Source organism: Babylonia areolata, chromosome 9 (assembly GCF_041734735.1).
Source record: "Babylonia areolata isolate BAREFJ2019XMU chromosome 9, ASM4173473v1, whole genome shotgun sequence".
Lineage (NCBI taxonomy): Eukaryota > Metazoa > Mollusca > Gastropoda > Neogastropoda > Buccinidae > Babylonia > Babylonia areolata.
In genome coordinates, this window is record NC_134884.1 from 49,831,627 (window position 1) to 49,858,750 (window position 27,124).

A 27,124-nucleotide genomic window follows, 5' to 3' on the forward strand; every position below is an offset into this window, starting at 1 on the left:
ACGACCCTATGGCCTGAGCCGCCTGCGTGCAGGTCTGCGGCTGCGACTGCCAGTGTACCCACACCTGTCGTTTCGTCGCTCGCCTGTCGCCACAGGACTTGGGGGTGATGAAATGATGAAGGATGAAAGGTCATTTTGGATGACTGATGACTTGCGCGATGAGTTTGTTTAAAGTGAAGAGGAGTTGTGCAATGTCGACCTCACTCTCTCGTCCGGATCCACCAATTTCCAGTGGCAAGACTAAGTCGAGACGACTGGAAGATGAGCACGGATGCAGTGGATGACCAAGATATCCTTTCGGTGTCTCATCTTGCTCTCCGCACTCCACAGTGCGTTGCTGGAACCGCCTTCCTCTCCATTGAACCGATAGGTTTCTTCCGCAGATTCTGCCGGATCCAGACTTCACATGCATGGGTAGACACACCCCGGGGGCCAACTGCGTGTGGCATGCACACAGCACAGTGGAGCTAGATGGCCGTCGGTGGCTCTCCTGAGCAAACACCCTTTTATGGATCTCCATAAGGGTGTCTAGCCAACCGCCTCACCAGTCCCGGAAGGGAGCGGTGGGAGTGCCGGTTTAGTCGCCGGCAACCCGACCCTGAACAGGTTGTACTGGATTACAGGTTACCAGTAGCAGATCTAATGACCTGACCTGACTACATTAATTACAGAGTAATTTCCCTTCTTTACTATCTGCACCAAAACATTTGCAAAAAAAAAAAAAAAAAAAAAATTCCATGCTTAGCAAAAGAAGTTCCTTTTTGAACAAAAAATGATAATCATTGAAGTGTGTTGTCACTGTGTGCAGTATTACTGACGTGTTTTGTCACTGTGTGCAGTATTCCTGAAGTGTGTTGCCATTATGTGCAGTATTCCTGAAGTGTGTTGTCATTAGTATTCCTGAAGTGTATTGTCATTGTGTGCAGTACTCCTGAAGTGTGTTGTCACTGTGTGCAGTATTATTGAAGTGTGTTGTCACTGTGTGCAGTATTCCTGAAGTGTGTTGTCACTGTGTGCAGTATTTCTGAAGTGTGTTGTCATTAGTATTCCTGAAGTGTGTTGTCATTGTGTGCAGTATTCCTGAAGTGTGTTGTCACTGTGTGCAGTATTCCTGAAGTGTGTTGTCATTAGTATTCCTGAAGTGTGTTGTCATTGTGTGCAGTATTCCTGAAGTGTGTTGTCACTGTGTGCAGTATTCCTGACGTGTATTTTCACTGTGTGCAGTATTCCTGAAGTGTGTTGTCATTAGTATTCCTGAAGTGTGTTGTCATTAGTATTCCTGAAGTGTGTTGTCATTGTGTGCAGTATTCCTGAAGTGTGTTGTCACTGTGTGCAGTATTCCTGAAGTGTGTTGTCACTGTGTGCAGTATTCCTGAAGTGTGTTGTCATTAGTATTCCTGAAGTGTGTTGTCACTGTGTGCAGTATTCTTGAAGTGTGTTGTCATTGTTTGCAGTATTCCTGACGTGTGTTGTCACTGTGTGCAGTATTCCTGAAGTGTGTTGTCACTGTGTGCAGTATTCCTGAAGTGTGTTGTCACTCTGTGCAGCATTCCTGAAGTGTGTTGTCACTGTGTGCAGTATTCCTGAAGTGTGTTGTCACTGTGTGCAGCATTCCTGAAGTGTGTTGTCATTAGTATTCCTGAAGTGTGTTGTCACTGTGTGCAGTATTCCTGAGGTGTGTTGTCACTGTGTGCAGTATTCCTGAGGTGTGTTTTTCCCTGGGTATCACTGTGAACAAAGAGGTGAGAAACAGTACTTGTATTTGTGTCTACTTGTATTTGTGTCTTCATTATATTTTATCCATATTCATGTAGATCACAATGTCATTTCCTCTGTGACTTTCTGTGTTGAGGTCGCACCATGCAGGTTATTGTAAGAGGAAAGATTTGGGTTTGGGTGTGTTGAATCAAAACCATTGCAGGTGAACTAGCTTTGTCGCTGGCTTTGGTGAAATTGAAAGTAAAATTAATGACACGTTTCAGTTGACGTGCCCTTAACAGAAAGTGAAATCAGTGAAGCGTTTCAGGTGATGTGCCCTTAACAGAAAGTAAAATCAGTGAAGCGTTTCAAGTGATGTGCCCTTCACAAAAAGTGAAATCAGTGAAGCGTTTCAAGTGATGTGCCCTTCCCAAAAAGTGAAATCAGACCTGTTATAGGTGATGTTCCCTTCACAAAAAGTGAAATCAGTGAAGTGTTTCAAGCGATGTGCCCTTCACAAAAAGTGAAATCAGACCTGTTATAGGTGATGTTCCCTTCACAAAAAGTGAAATCAGTGAAGTGTTTCAAGCGATGTGCCCTTCACAAAAAGTGAAATCAGACCTGTTATAGGTGATGTTCCCTTCACAAAAAGTGAAATCAGTGAAGCGTTTCAAGCGATGTGCCCTTCACAAAAAGTAAAATCAGACCTGTTATAGGTGATGTGCCCTTCACAAAAAGTGAAATCAGACCTTTTATAGGTGATGTTCCCTTCACAAAAAGTAAAATCAGACGTATTTCAAGTGATGTGCCCTTCACACAACCTCAGTCATCAAGCTTCATGTACACAACCCTTCTTCCTCATTTAAAAAAAAAATTATATCAGTCAGTTGCTTTATAAGTATCTTTCATTTTTAACATTTCTTAATTTGATTACTTTTCTGTTTATTTTCTTTCTTTATTTCATCTTTGGCTAATGTTTTATACAAACTTAGGCTACTCTCAAGGTCTTCCAACTACAGATATGTTCATGCTTTAGGGGTACCTGCATTATCAACAGTCCAGCCACTCATTTGAATACGCAACGTTCTTGCAAATGGCCACTGCCTTGATGCATGTGTGAAGCAATATGGCAGCAAGTTTTGGGTCGATCTTGATGGGTTTTGTAAAGATGTATGCATTGTATGACATATTTTTTGCTTTGGCATCCTCATTAAGCGTCAGTGTTCCATCCCATGCAGTGGCAGTGCACCCAGACGTTTACTTTTCACACAGACGTCACCCCATCATGTTGTTGATGTGTAAGAAAGACTCAGACATACAGACGTTTACTTTTCACACAGACGTCACCCCATCATGTTGTTGATGTGTAAGAAAGACTCAGACACCCCATCCTGTTGTTGATGTGTCAGAAAGACACAGACATACAGACCTTTACTTTTCACACAGACGTCACCCCATCCTGTTGTTGATGTGTCAGAAAGACTCAGACACCCCATCCTGTTGTTGATGTGTAAGAAAGACAGACATACAGACCTTTACTTTTCACACAGACGTCACCCCATCCTGTTGTTGATGTGTCAGAAAGACTCAGACATACAGACCTTTACTTTTCACACAGACGTCACCCCATCCTGTTGTTGATGTGTCAGAAAGACTCAGACATTTGTGTAAACACACACCTTTTCACACAGATGTCATCCCACCCTGTTGTTGATGTGTCAGAAAGACTCAGACATTTGGGTAAACACACACCTTTACTTTTCACACAGACGTCACCCCATCCTGTTGTTGATCTGTCAGAAAGACTCAGACATTTGTGTAAACACACACCTTTTCACACAGACGTCACCCCATCCTGTTGTTGATGTGTCAGAAAGACTCAGACATTTGTGTAGAAAATGGGTCTGTTTTTAACCCATGAAGCAGTTAGGACAAAATGTTTTTGTACATCTTTGTTTGTTTGTTGTGGTTTGTTTTCTTTGTCTGATCAGTGCATTGGATTTATGTGAAGATCAGGCATCTGCTGTGTGTGTGCGTGTGTGCGTGTGCGTGTGTGTGGTGCGTGTGTGTGTGCGTGTGTGTTGTGTTTATGAATCAGTCTGTGTGCTTTGACGCCTCTTCGAAACTGAAAAACTGATTTTTTTTTTCAGACAAAAATCCAGAAGTCATTCCATACATTTCACATGATGAACTTAGGGCATTGTGGAATTTGACGTATACGAGCACTGTAGAAAAACATTCAGACTTGAGAGATGTTTTTGACAGGCACAACAGCTGAATGGGCAGCTTGTATCCTGAGATGTTTTTGACAGGCACAACAGCTGAATGGACAGCTTGTATCCTGAGATGTTTTTGACAGGCACAACTGAATGGGCAGCTTGTATCCTGAGATGTTTTTGACAGGCACAACTGAATGGGCAGCTTGTGTCCTGAGATGTTTTTGACAGGCACAACAGCTGAATGGGCAGCTTGTATCCTGAGATGTTTTTGACAGGCACAACAGCTGAATGGGCAGCTTGTGTCCTGAGATGTTTTTGACAGGCACAACAGCTGAATGGGCAGCTTGTATCCTGAGATGTTTTTGACAGGAACCAACAGCTGAATGGGCAGCTTGTATCCTGAGATGTTTTTGACAGGCACAACAGCTGAATGGACAGCTTGCATCCTGAGATGTTTTTGACAGGCACAACTGAATGGGCAGCTTGTATCCTGAGATGTTTTGACAGGCACAACAGCTGAATGGACAGCTTGTATCCTGAGATGTTTTTGACAGGCACAACTGAATGAGCAGCTTGTATCCTGAGATGTTTTTGACAGGCACAACAGCTGAATGGACAGCTTGCATCCTGAGATGTTTTTGACAGGCACAACTGAATGGGCAGCTTGTATCCTGAGATGTTTTTGACAGGCACAACAGCTGAATGGACAGCTTGCATCCTGAGATGTTTTTGACAGGCACAACTGAATGGGCAGCTTGTATCCTGAGATGTTTTTGACAGGCACAACAGCTGAATGGACAGCTTGTATCCTGAGATGTTTTTGACAGGCACAACAGCTGAATGGACAGCTTGTATCCTGAGATGTTTTGACAGGCACAACTGAATGGGCAGCTTGTATCCTGAGATGTTTTTGACAGGCACAACTGAATGGGCAGCTTGCATCCTGAGATGTTTTTGACAGGCACAACTGAATGGGCAGCTTGTATCCTGAGATGTTTTTGACAGGCACAACAGCTGAATGGGCAGCTTGTATCCTGAGATGTTTTTGACAGGCACAACTGAATGGGCAGCTTGTATCCTGAGATGTTTTTGACAGGCACAACAGCTGAATGGGCAGCTTGCATCCTGCTGTGTGGTGTGTGTATTGTGGAGTGTGTATCGTAGTGTGTGTTGTGTGCATTTTGGTGTGTGTTTGTATTGTGCTGTGTGGTGTGTGTATTGTGGAGTGTGTATCGTAGTGTGTGTTGTGTGCATTTTGGTGTGTGTTGTTTGTATTGTGCTGTGTGGTGTATGTGTATTGTGTGTACCACAGAGTGTGTTGTGGTGTGTGGTTTGTTTATTGTGGTGTGTGGTGTGCTGTGTGGTGTGTGTATTGTGGAGTGTTGTGTGTTTGTGTTGTGTGTATTGTGATGTGTCATTGTGTATGGTGTGTGTATTGTGATGAGTCATGGTGTGTGTTGTGTGTATTGTAGAGTGTGTTGTTTGTATTGTGTGATGTGTGCATTGTGATGTGTCACGGTGTGTGTATTGTGTGGTGTTTGTATTGCGATTTGTCATGGTGTGTGTTGTGTGGTGTGTGTATCATGTTGTATCATGGTGTGTGTTGTGTGGTGTGTGTATCATGTTGTATCATGGTGTGTGTTGTGTGGTGTGTGTATCATGATGTGTCATGGTGTGTGTTGTGTGGTGTGTGTATCATGATGTGTCATGGTGTTTGTTGTGTGGTGTGTATCATGATGTGTCATGGTGTGTGTTGTGTCATGTGTGTATCATGATGTGTCATGTTGTGTGTATTGTGTGGTGTGTGTATCATGATGTGTCATGGTGTTTGTTGTGTGGTGTGTGTATCATGATGTGTCATGGTGTGTGTTATGTGGTGTGTATCATGATGTGTCATGGTGTGTGTTGTCTGGTGTGTGTATCATGATGTGTCATGGTGTGTGGTGTGTGTATCATGATGTGTCATGGTGTGTGTTATGTGGTGTGTATCATGATGTGTCATGGTGTGTGTTGTCTGGTGTGTGTATCATGATGTGTCATGGTGTGTGGTGTGTGTATCATGATGTGTCATGGTGTGTGGTGTGTATCATGTGTCATGGTGTGTTATGTGGTGTGTGTATCATGTGTCATGGTGTGTGTTGTGTGTATTGTGATGTGTCATGGTGTGTGGTGTGTGTATTGTGACTTGTCGTTGTGTGAATTGTATGGTGTGTATTGTGATGTGTCATGATGTGTGTTGTGTGGTGTGTGTATGATGTGTCATGGTGTGTAGTGTGGTGTGTGTATGTGTCCTGGTGTGTTTTCTAGGGTCATTGTCACATGTTTCTGGGTGTGTTGTGGGGTCATTGTGTGTGTCATGGTGTGTGGTGTGTGCATTGTGATGTCATGGTGTGTGGTGTGTGCATTGTGTTGTCATGGTGTGTGTGTGTGCATTGTGATGTCATGGTGTGTGATTTGCATGTGATGTCGTGTGGTGTTGTGTGGGTTGTGTTTGTCATTGGATGTGTCATGGTGTGTGGTGTGTGCATTGTGTATGTTGGTGTGTCATGTGATGTGTATTGATGTGGTGTGTGTGATGCATGTGATGTCATGGTGTGTGTGTGTGATTGTGATGGTCTGTGTGTTGGTGTGTGCATGTGTGTGTATGGTGTGTGTGTACATGTGTGTCATGGTGTGTGTTGTCATGGTGTGTGTGTGCATTGTGATGTGTCATGGTGTGTGGTGTGTGCACTGTGATGTCATGGTGTGTGTGTGTGCATTGTGATGTCATGGTGTGGGTGTGTGCATTGTGATGTGTCATGGTGTGTGGTGTGTGCACTGTGATGTCATGGTGTGTGGTGTGTGCATTGTGATGTCATGGTGTGTGTGTGTGCATTGTGATGTGTCATGGTGTGTGGTGTTTGCACTGTGATGTCATGGTGTGTGTGCACTGTGATGTCATGGTGTGTGCATTGTGATGTCATGGTGTGTGGTGTGTGCATTGTGATGTCATGGTGTGTGTTGGGTGTAATGTATGTCATGGTGTGTGTGTGTGTGTGTGTGCATTGTGATGTCATGGTGTGTTTGTGTGTGTGTGCATTGTTATGTCATGGTGTTTGTGTGTGCATTGTAATGTCATGGTGTGTGCATTGTGATGTCATGGTGTGGGTGTGTGCATTGTGATGTGTCATGGTGTGTGGTGTGTGCATTGTGATGTGTCATGGTGTGTGTGTGTGTGTATGCATTGTGAGGTGTTATGGTGTGTGGTGTGTGCATTGTGATGTCATGGTGTGTGATGTGTACATTGTGATGGTGTGTGTGTTGTGTATTGAGATGTCATGGTGTGTGTTGTGTGTATTGTGATGTCATGGTGTGTGTGTGTGTGTGTGTGTGTGTGCATTTTGATGTCATGGTGTGTGTTGTATGTATTGTGATGTCATGGTGTGTGTGTATTGTGATGTCATGGTGTGTGTGTGTGTGTGCATTGTGAGGTCATGGTGTGTGTGTGTGTTAATTGTGATGTCATGGTGTGTGTGTGTGTCATTGTGGTGTCATGGTGTGTGCTGTGTGTCCATTGTGATGTCATGGTGTGTGTGGTGTGCATTGTGATGTCGTGGTGTGTTGTGTGCATTGTGATGTCATGGTGTGTGTGTGTGCAGTGTGATGTCATGGTGTGTGGTGTGTGCATTGTGATGTCATGGTGTGGGTGTGTACAGTGTGATGTCATGGTGTGTGGTGTGTGCATTGTGATGTCATGGTGTGTGTGTGCATTGTGATATGGTGTGTATGTGTATGCATTGTATAATGTCATGGTGTGTGGTGTGTGCATTGTGATGTCATGGTGTGGGTGTGTACAGTGTGATATCATGGTGTGTGGTGTGTGCATTGTGATGTCATGGTGTGGGTGTGTACAGTGTGATGTCATGGTGTGTAGTGTGTGTGCATTGTGTGTGCATTGTGATGTCATGGTGTGTGCATTGTGTCATGGTGTGTGTGCAGTGTGATGTCATGGTGTGTGGTGTGTGCATTGTGATGTCATGGTGTGTGGTGTGTGCATTGTCATGGTGTGTGCATTGTGATGTCATGGTTGTGTGTGTGTGTGTGTGTGTGTGTGAATTGTGATATCATGGTGTGTGGTGTATGCATTGTGATGTTATGGTGTGTGGTGTGTGCATTGTGATGTTATGGTGTGTGGTGTGTGCATTGTGATGTCATGGTGTGTTTGTGTGCACTGTGATGTCATGGTGTGTCCATTGTGATGTCATGGTGTGTCCATTGTGATGTCATGGTGTGTTGTGTGTGCATTGTGATGTCATGGTGTGTGTGTGCATCGTGATGTCATGGTGTGTGGTGTGTGCATTGTGATGTCATGGTGTGTGGTGTGTGCATTGTGATGTCATGATGTGTGTACGTGTGTGCATTCTGATGTCATGGTGTGTGGTGTGTGCATTGTGATGTCATGGTGTGGGTGTGTGCATTGTGATGTCATGGTGTGTGTTGTGTGCATTGAGATGTCATGGTGTGTGTTGTGTGCATTGTGATGTCATAGTGTGGGTGTGTGCATTGTGATGTCATGGTGTGTGTTGTGTGCATTGTGATGTCATGGTGTGTGTTGTGTGCATTGTGATGTGTCATGGTGTGTGTTCATTGTGATGTCATGGTTTGTTATGTGATTGTGTGTCACAGCTAGTGATTGGCATTGTGATGTGTCATGGTGAGTGATGTGTGCATTGTGATGTCATGGTGAATGATGTCATGATGTGTCACAGCCAGTGATCCGCATTGTGATGTGTAATGGTGAGTGATGTGTGCATTGTGATGTGTCATGGAGAGTGATGTGTGCATTGTGATGTCATGGTGAATAATGTCATGGTGTGTCACAGCCAGTGATCAGCATTGTGATGTGTCATGGAGAGTGATGTGTGCATTGTGATGTGTCATGGAGAGTGATGTGTGCATTGTGATGTGTCATGGAGAGTGATGTGTGCATTGTGATGTCATGGTGTGTGGTATGATGGTGTGTCACAGCCAGTGGTCGGCAGTGTGATGTCATGGTGTGTGGTATGATGGTGTGTCACAGCCAGTGATCGGCATTGTGATGTCATGGTGTGTGGTATGATGGTGTGTCACAGCCAGTGATCGGCATTGTGATGTCATGGTGTGTGGTATGATGGTGTGTCACAGCCAGTGATCGGCATTGTGATGTCATGGTGTGTGGTATGATGGTGTGTCACAGCCAGTGATCGGCATTGTGATGTCATGGTGTGTGGTATGATGGTGTGTCACAGCCAGTGATCGGCATTGTGATGTCATGGTGTGTGGTATGATGGTGTGTCACAGCCAGTGATCGGCAGTGTGATGTCATGGTGTGTGGTATGATGGTGTGTCACAGCCAGTGATCGGCAGTGTGATGTCATGGTGTGTGGTATGATGGTGTGTCACAGCCAGTGATCGGCATTGTGATGTCATGGTGTGTGGTATGATGGTGTGTCACAGCCAGTGATCGGCATTGTGATGTCATGGTGTGTGGTATGATGGTGTGTCACAGCCAGTGATCGGCAGTGTGATGTCATGGTGTGTGGTATCATGGTGTGTCACAGCCAGTGATCGGCATTGTGATGTCATGGTGTGTTACAGCCAGTGATCGGCATTGTGATGTCATGGTGTGTGGTATGATGGTGTGTCACAGCCAGTGATCGGCATTGTGATGTCATGGTGTGTGGTATGATGGTGTGTCACAGCCAGTGATCGGCATTGTGATGTCATGGTGTGTGGTATGATGGTGTGTCACAGCCAGTGATTGGCAGTGTGATGTCATGGTGTGTTACAGCCAGTGATTGGCATTGTGATGTCATGGTGTGTCACAGCCAGTGATCGGCATTGTGATGTCATGGTGTGTGGTATGATGGTGTGTCACAGCCAGTGATCGGCAGTGTGATGTCATGGTGTGTGGTATGATGGTGTGTCACAGCCAGTGATCGGCATTGTGATGTCATGGTGTGTGGTATGATGGTGTGTCACAGCCAGTGATCGGCATTGTGATGTCATGGTGTGTGGTATGATGGTGTGTTACAGCCAGTGATCGGCATTGTGATGTCATGGTGTGTGGTATGATGGTGTGTCACAGCCAGTGATCGGCATTGTGATGTCATGGTGTGTGGTATGATGGTGTGTTACAGCCAGTGATCGGCAGTGTGATGTCATGGTGTGTGGTATCATGGTGTGTCACAGCCAGTGATCGGCATTGTGATGTCATGGTGTGTTACAGCCAGTGATCGGCATTGTGATGTCATGGTGTGTGGTATCATGGTGTGTCACAGCCAGTGATCAGCATTGTGATGTCATGGTGTGTGGTATGATGGTGTGTCACAGCCAGTGATCGGCATTGTGATGTCATGGTGTGTGGTATGATGGTGTGTCACAGCCAGTGATCGGCATTGTGATGTCATGGTGTGTGGTATGATGGTGTGTCACAGCCAGTGATTGGCAGTGTGATGTCATGGTGTGTGGTATGATGGTGTGTCACAGCCAGTGATTGGCAGTGTGATGTCATGGTGTGTGGTATGATGGTGTGTCACAGCCAGTAATCGGCATTGTGATGTCATGGTGTGTCACAGCTAGTGATCGGCATTGTGATGTCTTGGTGTGTGGTATGATGGTGTGTCACAGCCAGTGATCGGCAGTGTGATGTCATGGTGTGTGGTATGATGGTGTGTCACAGCCAGTGATCGGCATTGTGATGTCATGGTGTGTGGTATGATGGTGTGTCACAGCCAGTGATCGGCATTGTGATGTCATGGTGTGTCACAGCCAGTGATTGGCAGCGTGATGTCATGGTGTGTGGTATGATGGTGTGTCACAGCCAGTGATCGGCATTGTGATGTCATGGTGTGTCACAGCCAGTGATCGGCAGTGTGATGTCATGGTGTGTGGTATGATGGTGTGTCACAGCCAGTGATTGGCAGTGTGATGTCATGGTGTGTGGTATGATGGTGTGTCACAGCCAGTGATCGGCATTGTGATGTCATGGTGTGTGGTATGATGGTGTGTCACAGCCAGTGATCGGCATTGTGATGTCATGGTGTGTCACAGCCAGTGATCGGCAGTGTGATGTCATGGTGTGTGGTATGATGGTGTGTCACAGCCAGTGATTGGCAGTGTGATGTCATGGTGTGTGGTATGATGGTGTGTCACAGCCAGTGATCGGCATTGTGATGTCATGGTGTGTCACAGCCAGTGATTGGCAGCGTGATGTCATGGTGTGTGGTATGATGGTGTGTCACAGCCAGTGATCGGCAGTGTGATGTCATGGTGTGTCACAGCCAGTGATCGGCATTGTGATGTCATGGTGTGTGGTATGATGGTGTGTCACAGCCAGTGATCGGCATTGTGATGTCATGGTGTGTGGTATGATGGTGTGTCACAGCCAGTGATCGGCATTGTGATGTCATGGTGTGTGGTATGATGGTGTGTCACAGCCAGTGATCGGCATTGTGATGTCATGGTGTGTGGTATGATGGTGTGTCACAGCCAGTGATTGGCAGTGTGATGTCATGGTGTGTGGTATGATGGTGTGTCACAGCCAGTGATCGGCATTGTGATGTCATGGTGTGTGGTATGATGGTGTGTCACAGCCAGTGATCGGCATTGTCTACCTGCCTGTGAGGGACCTGATGTACACAGCACAGAAAGGCCGGGGGGCATTCCTCAATGGGGAGAAACTGTCAGCCAGCGGTCAGACTGGTACGTTTACCTTTTGGCTTTTCTTCATGTTTGCTTTGGTTTTGTCTCTCTCTCTCTCTCTCTCTGTCTGTCTGTCTGTCTGTCTCTCTCTCTCTCTCTCTGTCTCTCTCTCTGTCTCTCTCTCTCTCTCTCTCACCATGCCTAAAATCTTAATCTTTGAATAAAAAACGTTTTGAGTTCTCTCTCTGTCTCTCTCTCTGTCTCTGTCTCTGTCTGTCTCTCTACCATCAGTATTATATATATATACTAGTGGTGGTGTTGGTGGTGTGTTGGTACGGTTCTTTCTCTTTCTTCTCTTCCATTCAGATCAGAAGATGCAGGAAGGTGTATTCCCTTCTTTCTGTCTGTACTGTTATGAAGATTGGCCAGGTCTGATCTAACAATCAGACTGCATTCACAATACCACTTTCCAAATACTCATGTTGCAAGACATCTAATCACAAGTGAATCGTGCACATGTAATTCTCCTTCCACACAACACACCTTCCTGGTCATGCATTCACCAGCACACACACACACACACACACACACACACACACACACACACACACACCAATATCATGCCATTTCATGTAACTGTTGTAATCTTTCTTTTCTTGCTTTCTTTCTTCTTCCTCTTCTTCTTTTTGCATAGTAGTGGTGCTACAGTTTGTTGTTCCTACAGACTGCTTACCTGAACTCCATATCAAGTGCAATCGAGTCCTCGTCCCATCCAACTTACCCTTTTGTATTCACATATATATTGTATTGTTCCTACAGACTGCTTACCTGAATTCCATATCAAGTGCAATCGAGTCCTCGTCCCATCCAACTTACCCTTTTGTATTCACATATATGTTGTATTACTGATGACATCATTTGGTCATTTTGTCTACAATTTTTAGATTGTTAAATCAGTATTTTGTTTAACATAGTTTCCTTACTTTTGAATTATCGATTTTCCTTTTGATTTTGGACTCTTCCCTAAGCCCACATTACTTCATTGTAAATTTAGATTGACATTTTGTGCATGTGTGTGGTTGTGCTTAATTGTATTTCAATCATACTTCATTGGGTAATCTGAAATAGCTTGTTACTGAGCTGTGAATGTTATGCTGTTTGTGTGTAACTTGATTATCTGCAAAGAATTGTTTGACATTGTCAATACATTGTAAGTTTGTATTTATAGAATCTGTCAACTCGGTCAGCTAGGATAATATTGTTGTTTGTTGTTGTTGCTTTTCCATAAAGGTTTAAGATTTTAAATTGAGTTAAAACTGCTCTATAATCTTTATATTCCCAAATAATTTAACCACATTGTTTGCTGCTGACTTGTGGCCAACCAAGCAAGGACTCCATATAGGTTATTTAAACATAAACAGTGCAACAAACAAGGAGGACGATATAGCAACCATTCTTTATAACACTGGAAATCCTTTTCTTTTATTCTGTTTTGCTGAATCCTGTCTCTCTTCTAACATGACAGATGCTGATATGAACATGCCAGGCTACCAACTTATCTGCTCAGATCCAACTAAGCCAAAAACTACGGTTTCAGAGTTGGATAATTACATGCGATTATTTGTACTGTTGTATGCAGATGACTGTATTGTTTAAAATGGAAACTAGTGGTCAATGTAAAGAAAACTAAAGTGATGATATTTAATTCTACAAACAAGCTAAAGCCTGTTTTTAAGTTTGGTGATGCATGTTTGAATGTTGTCGATTCTTTTAAATATCTTAGTATCGAATTTAGTAGAAACAGAATTTTTTACAAAGCTAAAAAAAGGATTTATGAACAGGGCCAAAAAGCTAGGTTTTCGTTACTTCAGTCAGCCAGAAATCAAGATTTACCTTTACATATCGTTCTGGACATGTACCAGTCTATGATTGTTCCTATTTTGCTGTATGGTGCAGAAATATCGGGTTATGAAAATGTAGATATACTTGAAAAATTAGAATTGAAATTTTTGAAACGCTTGTTCACACTGAACAGAAATACTATGACCCAGATTGTTTATGGAGAAACTGGTATTTATCCAATAAGTGTGTTAGTGAAAATGAGATTAGTTCGATTTTGGACCAGCTTAGTGATATCAAACACAGAAAAATATTCTGGGAAAATATATTTGATATTACTTGACTTATATCGAAATGGTATTTATTCTTCAAAATGGATGAGTTGTATCAGACAAATTTTAATAGAAGCAGGGTATGACTGCAAGAATGTCAACATTGCTTTGAGAGATAGTTTTCAAAATCTGTGGAGACATGGCTCTAGAGGCGAGTAGTAAATGTTTGTTTTATCGAAATTTCAAAAGTGGATTTGGTAGAGAAAAATATATGTCAAATGCCGGATGATTACGTTATGAGCTTCTTCAGATTTCAAAATAGTAATCATAAGCTGGAAATAGAAACAGGGAAACACAAAGGCATACCACGAGAGTTACGGCTTTGTAAGGTTTGTAACATGTCTGTGATTGGGGATGAGTTTCATTTTATAATGGAATGTCCCAATTATGATCAGTTACGAAATAGATATATTCCTAAAAAACAGTTTTTAATTTTTGTAATATGCTCAAAGGAGGCAAAAAAGTCATTTTAGCTGTAAGTAAGATGATTTGATTTGCAAATGTTGCCTAGCTATACTTTTGGAGTTAAAAGACATTTGTGTTTTCTCAACTTTAATGTGACATTGTTGTGTATTTGGAAATGTTTGTTCTGGGCATGAAAATATTAATTTGCAGTAATCCTCCATACTCCAATAGAAGTGAAAGGATAATTAAAACTTGAAACTTGTGAGCACTGTGACACTGTGTGTTTCAGACCTGAAGAAAGTGGTGGTGGTGGTGAGGGGGGCATGTTGTGAGCACTGTGACACTGTGTGTTTCAGACCTGAAGAAAGTGGTGGTGGTGGTGAGGGGGGCATGTCGTGAGCACTGTGACACTGTGTGTTTCAGACCTGAAGAAAGTGGTGGTGGTGGTGAGGGGGGCATGTTGTGAGCACTGTGACACTGTGTGTTTCAGACCTGAAGAAAGTGGTGGTGGTGGTGAGGGGGGCATGTTGTGAGCACTGTGACTCTGTGTGTTTCAGACCTGAAGAAAGTGGTGGTGATGAGGGGGGCATGTTGTGAGCACTGTGACACTGTGTGTTTCAGACCTGAAGAAAGTGGTGGTGGTGGTGAGGGGGGCATGTTGTGAGCACTGTGACTCTGTGTGTTTCAGACCTGAAGGAAGTGGTGGTGGTGGTGAGGGGGGCATGTTGTGAGCACTGTGACTCTGTGTGTTTCAGACCTGAAGAAAGTGGTGGTGGTGGTGAGGGGGGCATGTTGTGAGCAATGTGACACTGTGTGTTTCAGACCTGAAGGAAGTGGTGGTGGTGGTGAGGGGGGCATGTTGTGAGCACTATGACACTGTGTGTTTCAGACCTGAAGAAAGTGGTGGTGGTGGTGAGGGGGGCATGTTGTGAGCACTGTGACACTGTGTGTTTCAGACCTGAAGAAAGTGGTGGTGGTGGTGAGGGGGGCATGTTGTGAGCACTGTGACACTGTGTGTTTCAGACCTGAAGGAAGTGGTGGTGGTGGTGAGGGGGGCATGTTGTGAGCACTGTGACACTGTGTGTTTCAGACCTGAAGGAAGTGGTGGTGGTGGTGAGGGGGGCATGTTGTGAGCACTGTGACACTGTGTGTTTCAGACCTGAAGAAAGTGGTGGTGGTGGTGAGGGGGGCATGTTGTGAGCACTGTGACACTGTGTGTTTCAGACCTGAAGGAAGTGGTGGTGGTGGTGAGGGGGGCATGTTGTGAGCACTGTGACACTGTGTATTTCAGACCTGAAGGAAGTGGTGGTGGTGAGGGGGGCATGTTGTGAGCACTGTGACACTGTGTGTTTCAGACCTGAAGGAAGTGGTGGTGGTGGTGAGGGGGGCATGTTGTGAGCACTGTGACACTGTGTGTTTCAGACTTGAAGAAAGCTGTGGTGATCTGTGAGGGGGGCGTATTGTGAGCACTGTGACACTGTGTGTTTCAGACCTGAAGGAAGTGGTGGTGGTGGTGAGGGGGGCATGTTGTGAGCACTGTGACACTGTGTGTTTCAGACCTGAAGGAAGTGGTGGTGGTGAGGGGGGCATGTTGTGAGCACTGTGACACTGTGTGTTTCAGACCTGAAGGAAGTGGTGGTGGTGGTGAGGGGGGCATGTTGTGAGCACTGTGACACTGTGTGTTTCAGACCTGAAGAAAGTGGTGGTGGTGGTGAGGGGGGCATGTTGTGAGCACTATGACACTGTGTGTTTCAGACCTGAAGAAAGTGGTGGTGGTGGTGAGGGGGGCATGTTGTGAGCACTATGACACTGTGTGTTTCAGACCTGAAGAAAGTGGTGGTGGTGGTGAGGGGGGCATGTTGTGAGCACTGTGACACTGTGTGTTTCAGACCTGAAGAAAGTGGTGGTGATGAGGGGGGCATGTTGTGAGCAATGTGACACTGTGTGTTTCAGACTTGAAGAAAGCTGTGGTGATCTGTGAGGGGGGCGTATTGTGAGCACTGTGACACTGTGTGTTTCAGACCTGAAGGAAGTGGTGGTGGTGGTGAGGGGGGCATGTTGTGAGCACTGTGACACTGTGTGTTTCAGACCTGAAGAAAGTGGTGGTGGTGGTGAGGGGGGCATGTTGTGAGCACTATGACACTGTGTGTTTCAGACCTGAAGAAAGTGGTGGTGGTGGTGAGGGGGGCATGTTGTGAGCACTGTGACACTGTGTGTTTCAGACCTGAAGAAAGTGGTGGTGGTGGTGAGGGGGGCATGTTGTGAGCACTGTGACACTGTGTGTTTCAGACCTGAAGGAAGTGGTGGTGGTGGTGAGGGGGGCATGTTGTGAGCACTGTGACACTGTGTGTTTCAGACCTGAAGGAAGTGGTGGTGGTGGTGAGGGGGGCATGTTGTGAGCACTGTGACACTGTGTGTTTCAGACCTGAAGAAAGTGGTGGTGGTGGTGAGGGGGGCATGTTGTGAGCACTGTGACACTGTGTGTTTCAGACCTGAAGGAAGTGGTGGTGGTGGTGAGGGGGGCATGTTGTGAGCACTGTGACACTGTGTATTTCAGACCTGAAGGAAGTGGTGGTGGTGAGGGGGGCATGTTGTGAGCACTGTGACACTGTGTGTTTCAGACCTGAAGGAAGTGGTGGTGGTGGTGAGGGGGGCATGTTGTGAGCACTGTGACACTGTGTGTTTCAGACTTGAAGAAAGCTGTGGTGATCTGTGAGGGGGGCGTATTGTGAGCACTGTGACACTGTGTGTTTCAGACCTGAAGGAAGTGGTGGTGGTGGTGAGGGGGGCATGTTGTGAGCACTGTGACACTGTGTGTTTCAGACCTGAAGGAAGTGGTGGTGGTGAGGGGGGCATGTTGTGAGCACTGTGACACTGTGTGTTTCAGACCTGAAGGAAGTGGTGGTGGTGGTGAGGGGGGCATGTTGTGAGCACTGTGACACTGTGTGTTTCAGACCTGAAGAAAGTGGTGGTGGTGGTGAGGGGGGCATGTTGTGAGCACTATGACACTGTGTGTTTCAGACCTGAAGAAAGTGGTGGTGGTGGTGAGGGGGGCATGTTGTGAGCACTATGACACTGTGTGTTTCAGACCTGAAGAAAGTGGTGGTGGTGGTGAGGGGGGCATGTTGTGAGCACTGTGACACTGTGTGTTTCAGACCTGAAGAAAGTGGTGGTGATGAGGGGGGCATGTTGTGAGCAATGTGACACTGTGTGTTTCAGACTTGAAGAAAGCTGTGGTGATCTGTGAGGGGGGCGTATTGTGAGCACTGTGACACTGTGTGTTTCAGACCTGAAGGAAGTGGTGGTGGTGGTGAGGGGGGCATGTTGTGAGCACTGTGACACTGTGTGTTTCAGACCTGAAGAAAGTGGTGGTGGTGGTGAGGGGGGCATGTTGTGAGCACTATGACACTGTGTGTTTCAGACCTGAAGAAAGTGGTGGTGGTGGTGAGGGGGGCATGTTGTGAGCACTGTGACACTGTGTGTTTCAGACCTGAAGAAAGTGGTGGTGGTGGTGAGGGGGGCATGTTGTGAGCACTGTGACACTGTGTGTTTCAGACCTGAAGGAAGTGGTGGTGGTGGTGAGGGGGGCATGTTGTGAGCACTGTGACACTGTGTGTTTCAGACCTGAAGGAAGTGGTGGTGGTGGTGAGGGGGGCATGTTGTGAGCACTGTGACACTGTGTGTTTCAGACCTGAAGAAAGTGGTGGTGGTGGTGAGGGGGGCATGTTGTGAGCAATGTGACACTGTGTGTTTCAGACCTGAAGAAAGTGGTGGTGGTGATGAGGGGGGCATGTTGTGAGCAATGTGACACTGTGTGTTTCAGACCTGAAGGAAGTGGTGGTGGTGGTGAGGGGGGCATGTTGTGAGCACTGTGACTCTGTGTGTTTCAGACCTGAAGGAAGTGGTGGTGGTGGTGAGGGGGGCATGTTGTGAGCACTGTGACACTGTGTGTTTCAGACCTGAAGAAAGCCGTGGTGATCTGTGAGGGGGGCAGCTCGCGGGGGGAAGAAGTGGTGAAGAAGCTGGTGGAGAACATGCACCGCCTCATCTCAGCATCTCACGGGTAATTGGGTTGGGGTTTTTGGTGCCGCACAACTTGCCAGATTTTGTATTGTGTTTTTCAGTGATGATGAATTATGATAGGGATGATGAATTATGATAGGGGATGAATTATGATAGGGATGATGATGATGAATTATGATAGGGATGATGAATTATGATAGGGATGATGATGATGAATTATGATAGGGATGATGAATTATGATAGGGATGATGAAGATGCTGTACATTGATGTTGGACTACTTGACAAACCTGTACACTCATGATATATCCTGGCGTTAACCATGCTGATTTTGGACTACTTGACAAACCTGTTCACGATTCTGGACTACTTGACAAACCTGTACACTCATGATATATCCTGGCGTCAGCCATGCTGAGAGATAAGACACATGCAGTGATGGTATGGGAATTTGAGCAACACCCCAAAAGAAGGCATCTGTGAAGTGGAAGACCCTCACTGTGTGGCCGTAGTCTTCCCAGCTGAGCACAGAGTACACTGCTGTGGGCAGGAGCTGGCCACAGGCCCCAAACCCCACCTGAGTAATGAACCCACATCCTCCCAGTTGTCAGTGATGCAAAACACTTGGCCACAGCATCTGGTTGATGGGTCATTGTTGACATGTTGTGCAGTGTGTTCCTTTGTCATTTCACATTCACTCCTTTCTTTGTGGGTCATTGTTGACATGTTGTGCAGTGTGTTCCTTTGTCATTTCACATTCACTCCTTTCTTTGTGGGTCATTGTTGACATGTTGTGCAGTGTGTTCCTTTGTCATTTCACATTCACTCCTTTCTTTGTGGGTCATTGTTGACATGTTGTGCAGTGTGTTGACATGTTGTGCAGTGTGTTCCTTTGTCATTTCACATTCACTCCTTTCTTTGTGGGTCATTGTTGACATGTTGTGCAGTGTGTTCCTTTGTCATTTCACATTCACTCCTTTTTTTTCTGCTGCCCCGTTTTTAGCTTCTGGTTTTGCATTGGTGGGCTGTAACTGGTACATTGTGTGGTACAGACATTGGTGGGTTGTAACTGGTACATTGTGTGGTACAGACATTGGTGGGCTATAACTGGTACATTGTGTGGTACAGACATTGGTGGGCTGTAACTGGTACATTGTGTGGTACAGACATTGGTGGGCTGTAACTGGTACATTGTGTGGTACAGACATTGGTGGGCTGTAACTGGTACATTGTGTGGTACAGACATTGGTGGGCTGTAACTGGTACATTGTGTGGTACAGACATTGGTGGGTTGTAACTGGTACACTGTGTGGTACAGACATTGGTGGGCTGTAATTGGTACATTGGTGCAGACATTGGTGGGCTGTAACTGGTACATTGGTACAGACATTGGTGGGCTGTAACTGGTACACTGTCTGGTACAGACATTGGTGGGCTGTAACTGGTACATTGTGTGGTACAGACATTGGTGGGCTGTAACTGGTACACTGTGTGGTACAGACATTGGTGGGCTGTAACTGGTACAATGGTACAGATATTGTAACTGGTACACTGTGTGGTACAGACATTGGTGGGCTGTAACTGGTACACTGTCTGGTACAGACATTGGTGGGCTGTAACTGGTACATTGGTACAGACATTGGTGGGCTGTAACTGGTACACTGTGTGGTACAGACATTGGTGGGCTGTAACTGGTACACTGTGTGGTACAGACATTGGTGGGCTGTAACTGGTACACTGTGTGGTACAGACATTGGTGGGCTGTAACTGGTACACTGTGTGGTACAGACATTGGTGGGCTGTAACTGGTACACTGTGTGGTACAGACATTGGTGGGCTGTAACTGGTACAATGGTACAGACATTGGTGGGCTGTGACTGGTACATTGTGTGGCACAGACATTGGTGGGCTGTAACTGGTACACTGCGTGGTACAGACATTGGTGGGCTGTAACTGGTACATTGTATAGTACAGACATTGTCGGGCTGTAACTGGTACACTGTGTGGTACAGACATTGGTGGGCTGTAACTGGTACATTGTATGGTACAGACATTGTTGGGCTATAACTGGTACACTGTGTGGTACAGACATTGGTGGGCTGTAACTGTTACATTGTGTGGTACAGACATTGGTGGGCTGTAACTGGTACATTGTGTGGTACAGACATTGGTGGGCTGTAACTGGTACACTGTGTGGTACAGACATTGGTGGGCTGTAACTGGTACAATGGTACAGACTTTGGTGGGCTGTAACTGGTACATTGTATGGTACAGACATTGTTGGGCTGTAACTGGTACACTGTGTGGTACAGACATTGGTGGGCTGTAACTGGTACAATGGTACAGATAATGTAACTGGTACATTGTGTGGTACAGACATTGGCGGGCTGTAACTGGTACACTGTGTGGTACAGACATTGGTGGGCTGTAACTGGTACATTGGTACAGACATTGGTGGGCTGTAACTGGTACATTGTATGGTACAGACATTGGTGGGCTGTAACTGGTACATTGGTACAGACATTGGTGGGCTGTAACTGGTACATTGGTACAGACATTGTCGGGCTGTAACTGGTACATTGTATGGTACAGACATTGGTGGGCTGTAACTGGTACACTGTGTGGTACAGACATTGGTGGGCTGTAACTGGTACATTGGTACAGACATTGGTGGGCTGTAACTGGTACATTGTGTGGTACAGACATTGGTGGGCTATAACTGGTACATTGGTACAGACATTGGTGGGCTGTAACTGGTACACTGTGTGGTACAGACATTGGTGGGCTGTAACTGGTACATTGTGTGGTACAGACATTGGTGGGCTGTAACTGGTACATTGTGTGGTACAGACATTGGTGGGCTGTAACTGGTACACTGTGTGGTACAGACATTGGTGGGCTGTAACTGGTACATTGTGTGGTACAGACATTGGTGGGCTGTAACTGGTACATTGTGTGGTACAGACATTGGTGGGCTGTAACTGGTACACTGTGTGGTACAGACATTGGTGGGCTGTAACTGGTACAATGGTACAGCCATTGGTGGGCTGTAACTGGTACACTGTGTAGTACAGACATTGGTGGGCTGTAACTGGTACATTGTGTGGTACAGACATTGGTGGGCTGTAACTGGTACATTGTGTGGTACAGACATTGGTGGGCTGTAACTGGTACACTGTGTGGTACAGACATTGGTGGGCTGTAACTGGTACAATGGTACAGCCATTGGTGGGCTGTAACTGGTACATTGTGTGGTACAGACATTGGTGGGCTGTAACTGGTACACTGTGTAGTACAGACATTGGCGGGCTGTAACTGGTACACTGTGTGGTACAGACATTGGTGGGCTGTAACTGGTACATTGTATGGTACAGACATTGGTGGGCTGTAACTGGTACACTGTGTAGTACAGACATTGTCGGGCTGTAACTGGTACACTGTGTGGTACAGACATTGGTGGGCTGTAACTGGTACACTGTGTGGTACAGACATTGGTGGGTTGTAACTGGTACACTGTGTGGTACAGACATTGGTGGGCTGTAACTGGTACATTGGTACAGACATTGGTGGGCTGTAACTGGTACACTGTCTGGTACAGACATTGGTGGGCTGTAACTGGTACATTGTGTGGTACAGACATTGGTGGGCTGTAACTGGTACACTGTGTGGTACAGACATTGGTGGGCTGTAACTGGTACATTGGTACAGACATTGGTGGGCTGTAACTGGTACATTGTGTGGTACAGACATTGGTGGGCTGTAACTGGTACATTGGTACAGACATTGGTGGGCTGTAACTGGTACACTGTGTGGTACAGACATTGGTGGGCTGTAACTGGTACACTGTGTGGTACAGACATTGGTGGGCTGTAACTGGTACATTGTATGGTACAGACATTGTCGGGCTGTAACTGGTACACTGTCTGGTACAGACATTGGTGGGCTGTAACTGGTACATTGTGTGGTACAGACATTGGTGGGCTGTGACTGGTACATTGGTACAGACATTGGTGGGCTGTAACTGGTACACTGTGTGGTACAGACATTGGTGGGCTGTAACTGGTACATTGGTACAGATAATGTAACTGGTACATTGTGTGGTACAGACATTGGCGGGCTGTAACTGGTACACTGTGTGGTACAGACATTGGTGGGCTGTAACTGGTACATTGGTACAGACATTGGTGGGCTGTAACTGGTACACTGTCTGGTACAGACATTGGTGGGCTGTAACTGGTACAATGGTACAGATAATGTAACTGGTACATTGTGTGGTACAGACATTGGCGGGCTGTAACTGGTACACTGTGTGGTACAGACATTGGTGGGCTGTAACTGGTACATTGGTACAGACATTGGTGGGCTGTAACTGGTACACTGTGTGGTACAGACATTGGTGGGCTGTAACTGGTACACTGTGTGGTACAGACATTGGTGGGCTGTAACTGGTACACTGTGTGGTACAGACATTGGTGGGCTGTAACTGGTACATTGTGTGGTACAGACATTGGTGGGCTGTAACTGGTACACTGTGTGGTACAGACATTGGTGGGCTGTGACTGGTACATTGGTACAGACATTGGTGGGCTGTAACTGGTACACTGTGTGGTACAGACATTGGTGGGCTGTAACTGGTACATTGTGTGGTACAGACATTGGTGGGCTGTAACTGGTACATTGTGTGGTACAGACATTGGTGGGCTGTAACTGGTACACTGTGTGGTACAGACATTGGTGGGTTGTAACTGGTACACTGTGTGGTACAGACATTGGTGGGCTGTGACTGGTACATTGGTACAGACATTGGTGGGCTGTAACTGGTACACTGTGTGGTACAGACATTGGTGGGCTGTAACTGGTACATTTTGTGGTACAGACATTGGTGGGCTGTAACTGGTACATTGTGTGGTACAGACATTGGTGGGCTGTAACTGGTACACTGTGTGGTACAGACATTGGTGGGCTGTAACTGGTACACTGTGTGGTACAGACATTGTGGGCTGTAACTGGTACATTGGTACAGACATTGGTGGGCTGTAACTGGTACATTGGTACAGACCTTGGTGGGCTATAACTGGTACATTGGTACAGACATTGGTGGGCTGTAACTGGTACATTGGTACAGACATTGGTGGGCTATAACTGGTACACTGTGTAGTACAGACATTGGTGGGCTGTAACTGGTACACTGTGTGGTACAGACATTGGTGGGCTGTAACTGGTACATTGTGTGGTACAGACATTGGTGGATTGTAACTGACATTGGTACAGACATTGTGTTCTATAATCATTTCATGTTTCCTTATTGATACTGATATCGTTCCTCTCTTCAGTCAGAGAGCAGAACTCCAAGCACTGTGCTGAACAGGCTCCTGGGTTGAGGTGACCCACAGCTGCCTTTAGTCGCTCCTCATTTGTTTCTTCTGTCAATCAGTCAGGTTTCAATTGCATGCACACAGTCACACACACACACATATATATTAGAGTGGATTTTGAATACCGATGAGTAATTATATCCTGATAATTCATCCTTGTTTTGCAGACAAGCAGCAGAACACTTGAGTTGTGATGTTTGTTCCACAGGATCCGATGCTACGGTTCAGTGGTTACAACCTGTGTGGTGTGTGATGTTTGTTCCACAGGATCCGATGCTACGGTTCAGCGGCCTACAACCTGTATTGTGTGTGATGTTTGTTCCACAGGATCCGATGCTACGGTTCAGCGGTTACAACCTGTGTGCTGTGTGATGTTTGTTCCACAGGATCCGATGCTATGGTTCAGCGGTTACAACCTGTGTTGTGTGATGTTTGTTCCACAGGATCCGATGTACGGTTCAGTGGTTACAACCTGTGTGGTGTGTGATGTTTGTTCCACAGGATTCGATGCTACGGTTCAGCGGTTACAACCTGTGTGCTGTTTGTTCCACAGGATCCAATGTATGGTTCAGTGGTTACAACCTGCGTGGTGTGTGATGTTTGCTCCACAGGATTCGATGCTACGGTTCAGTGGTTACAACCTGTGTGATGTTTGTTCCACAGGATCCGATATGTGGTTCAGCGGTTACAACCTGTATTGTGTGTGATGTTTGTTCCACAGGATCCGATATATGGTTCAGTGGCCTACAACCTGTATTGTGTGTGATGTTTGTTCCACAGGATCTGATGCAATGGTTCAGCGGTTACAACCTGCGTGGTGTGTGATGTTTGTTCCACAGGATCCGATGCTATGGTTCAGCGGTTACAACCTGTATTGTGTGTGATGTTTGTTCCACTGGATCCGAAGTATGGTTCAGCGGTTACAACCTGTGTGGTGTGTGATGTTTGTTCCACAGGATCCGATGCTACGGTTCAGCGGCCTACAACCTGTATTGTGTGTGATGTTTGTTCCACAGGATCCGATGCTATGGTTCAGCGGTTACAACCTGTATTGTGTGTGATGTTTGTTCCACAGGATCCGATGCTACGGTTCAGCGGTTACAACCTGTGTGGTGTGTGATGTTTGTTCCACAGGATCCGATGCTATGGTTCAGCGGTTACAACTTGTGTGGTGTGTGATGTTTGTTCCACAGGATCCGATGCTACGGTTCAGCGGCCTACAACCTGTATTGTATCATATTAAAAGTATAATCAATGCTGTAACTATGTTGGTTTCTTGTCTTAAGACATATAAGTACAAGTTAAATAGGAGAGCATTAGAAATCATGTACAAATCATTCATATTACCACATTTTGACTATGCTGATATTGTTGGGATAATTGCACAGATGCACAATCAGATTCTCTGGAAAATTTACAGCTTGATGCATTAAGAACCATAACTGGAGCTGTTCGTGGAACAAGCCACCAAAAAATATACCAAGAATCAGGGTTCTGTACACTTAAGGAAAGAAGGAAAAGACACAAACTTGTGCATTATTTCAAGATGGTTAACGGTCTATGCCCTAACTATCTAAATGGTCTTGTTCCTGGTCTTGTTTCAGACAATAACCCTTACCATAGACGCAGGTCATTGGAACGCACCGTACCAAGATTTCACACCGAACTCTATCGGAAATCATTCATACCATCTACTACTTATCTCTGGAATTCTCTACCTGATTATGTTAAAACCAGCAATTCCTTAAGCCAGCTTAAACATTACCTATGTGCTAACGATGCTGTAGTGCCTAGCTATTATTACTATGGTAAACGGAAGGAACAAATCATTCACTGTCGACTTCGTCTAGGGATTAGTGACTTAAGAGAAGATATGTTCAACAGACATTTAATAAACGACCCACTTTGTGCTTGTGGCACTGCAAGCGAAACTGCTGAACATTATTTATTATTTTGTCAAGACTTTCATATGGCTCGGGCAAACACAATCTTAAATTTATCTCCAAACTACATTCACGTTAAAATTCTGTTGCATGGAGATCCTGTTCTCCAAAATCATACAAATATATTCATATTTCAAACTGTCCACCAGTTTATCTCCGATTCAAATAGATTTTAGCTTAGAAAGTATTGTGAAGAAAGAGTACAACATGATTCTATTCGTAATATATGTTGAATTTTTTTGACTGACCAAATATTCAAGGTGAATGGATTGGCCAATGATCTGTTAGAATTTCTCCTCTCCCCTCTGTTCCCCCTCCTCCACCACCTTACCCTCCATTCTTCTAAATTTTCTTCTTCTTCTTCGTGTTTTTCTTCTATTAGGCCAATTACTTTGGTGATAATAAATTTAATCTCATGTTAATATTGATATTAGCATTATTTTACTATATTATGTACTGTTTGTTTATTTGTTTTATTTCATTATTTCATTACTTACTGTTTATGCATGTTATTTCATACAAGTCATAATATGGTTCATCTGCCGTCATGATAAAATTGAAGTGCAACGTTGTGAGTATAGTATAAGCTTTAAGCTTGTTGATGCTCTTTTGTCATTCAGTGCATTGTAATCATGTGTATTGTTGAATAATTAAAGTTTATTTAAACCAACCTGTATTGTGTGTGATGTTTGTTCCACAGGATCCGATGCTACGGTTCAGCGGCCTACAACCTGTATTGTGTGTGATGTTTGTTCCACAGGATCCAATGTATAGTTCAGCGGTTACAACCTGTGTGGTGTGTGATGTTTGTTCCACAGGATCTGATGCTACGGTTCAGTGGTTACAACCTGTCTTGTGTGTGATGTTTGTTCCACATGATCCGATGCTATGGTTCAGCGGTTACAACCTGTATTGTGTGTGATGTTTGTTCCACAGGATCCGATATATGGTTCAGCGGCCTACAACCTGTATTGTGTGTGATGTTTGTTCCACAGGATCTGATGCTATGGTTCAGCGGTTGCAACCTGTGTGGTGTGTGATGTTTGTTCCACAGGATCCGATGCTATGGTTCAGCGGTTACAACCTGTATTGTGTGTGATGTTTGTTCCACAGGATCCGATGCTACGGTTCAGCGGCCTACAACCTGTCTTGTGTGTGATGTTTGTTCCACAGGATCCGATGCTACGGTTCAGCGGCCTACAACCTGTGTGGTGTGTGATGTTTGTTCCACAGGATCCGATGCTACAGTTCAGCGGCCTACAACCTGTGTGGTGTGTGATGTTTGTTCCACAGGATCCAATGCTATGGTTCTGCGGTTACAACCTGTATTGTGTGTGATGTTTGTTCCACAGGATCCGATGCTACGGTTCAGTGGCCTACAACCTGTGCCATGTGGCCCAGGGGTGTGGGGATGCCTACGTGGAGTATGGCACCCACATCTGGGACTTCATCATCTGGGAGGCCGGGGCAGTCATCTGTGACAACTTGTGTGGTGTGTGATGTTTGTTCCACAGGATCCGATGCTATGGTTCGGCGGTTACAACTTGTGTGGTGTGTGATGTTTGTTCCACAGGATCCGATGCTATGGTTCGGCAGTTACAACTTGTGTGGTGTGTGATGTTTGTTCCA

The 27,124-nt window shown here is 45.5% G+C and overlaps 1 protein-coding gene across 4 annotated transcripts in view; it reads left to right on the plus strand.

The window, feature by feature from the left end:
* LOC143285565 (inositol monophosphatase 1-like) overlaps positions 1 to 27,124 on the plus strand; it is a 60,613-nt gene that overhangs the window by 19,202 nt on the left and 14,287 nt on the right. For all 4 annotated transcript variants that reach the window (XR_013055702.1, XM_076592956.1, XM_076592955.1 and 1 more), the window contains exons 5-7: positions 1,697 to 1,742; positions 11,531 to 11,639; positions 18,113 to 18,218. Coding sequence is in view for 3 of the 4 variants with exons in the window: in XM_076592956.1 (XP_076449071.1) it covers positions 1,697 to 1,742; positions 11,531 to 11,639; positions 18,113 to 18,218 (261 nt within the window). In the remaining variant the exon portion in view is untranslated. The remainder of the gene's footprint in view (positions 1 to 1,696; positions 1,743 to 11,530; positions 11,640 to 18,112; positions 18,219 to 27,124) is intronic.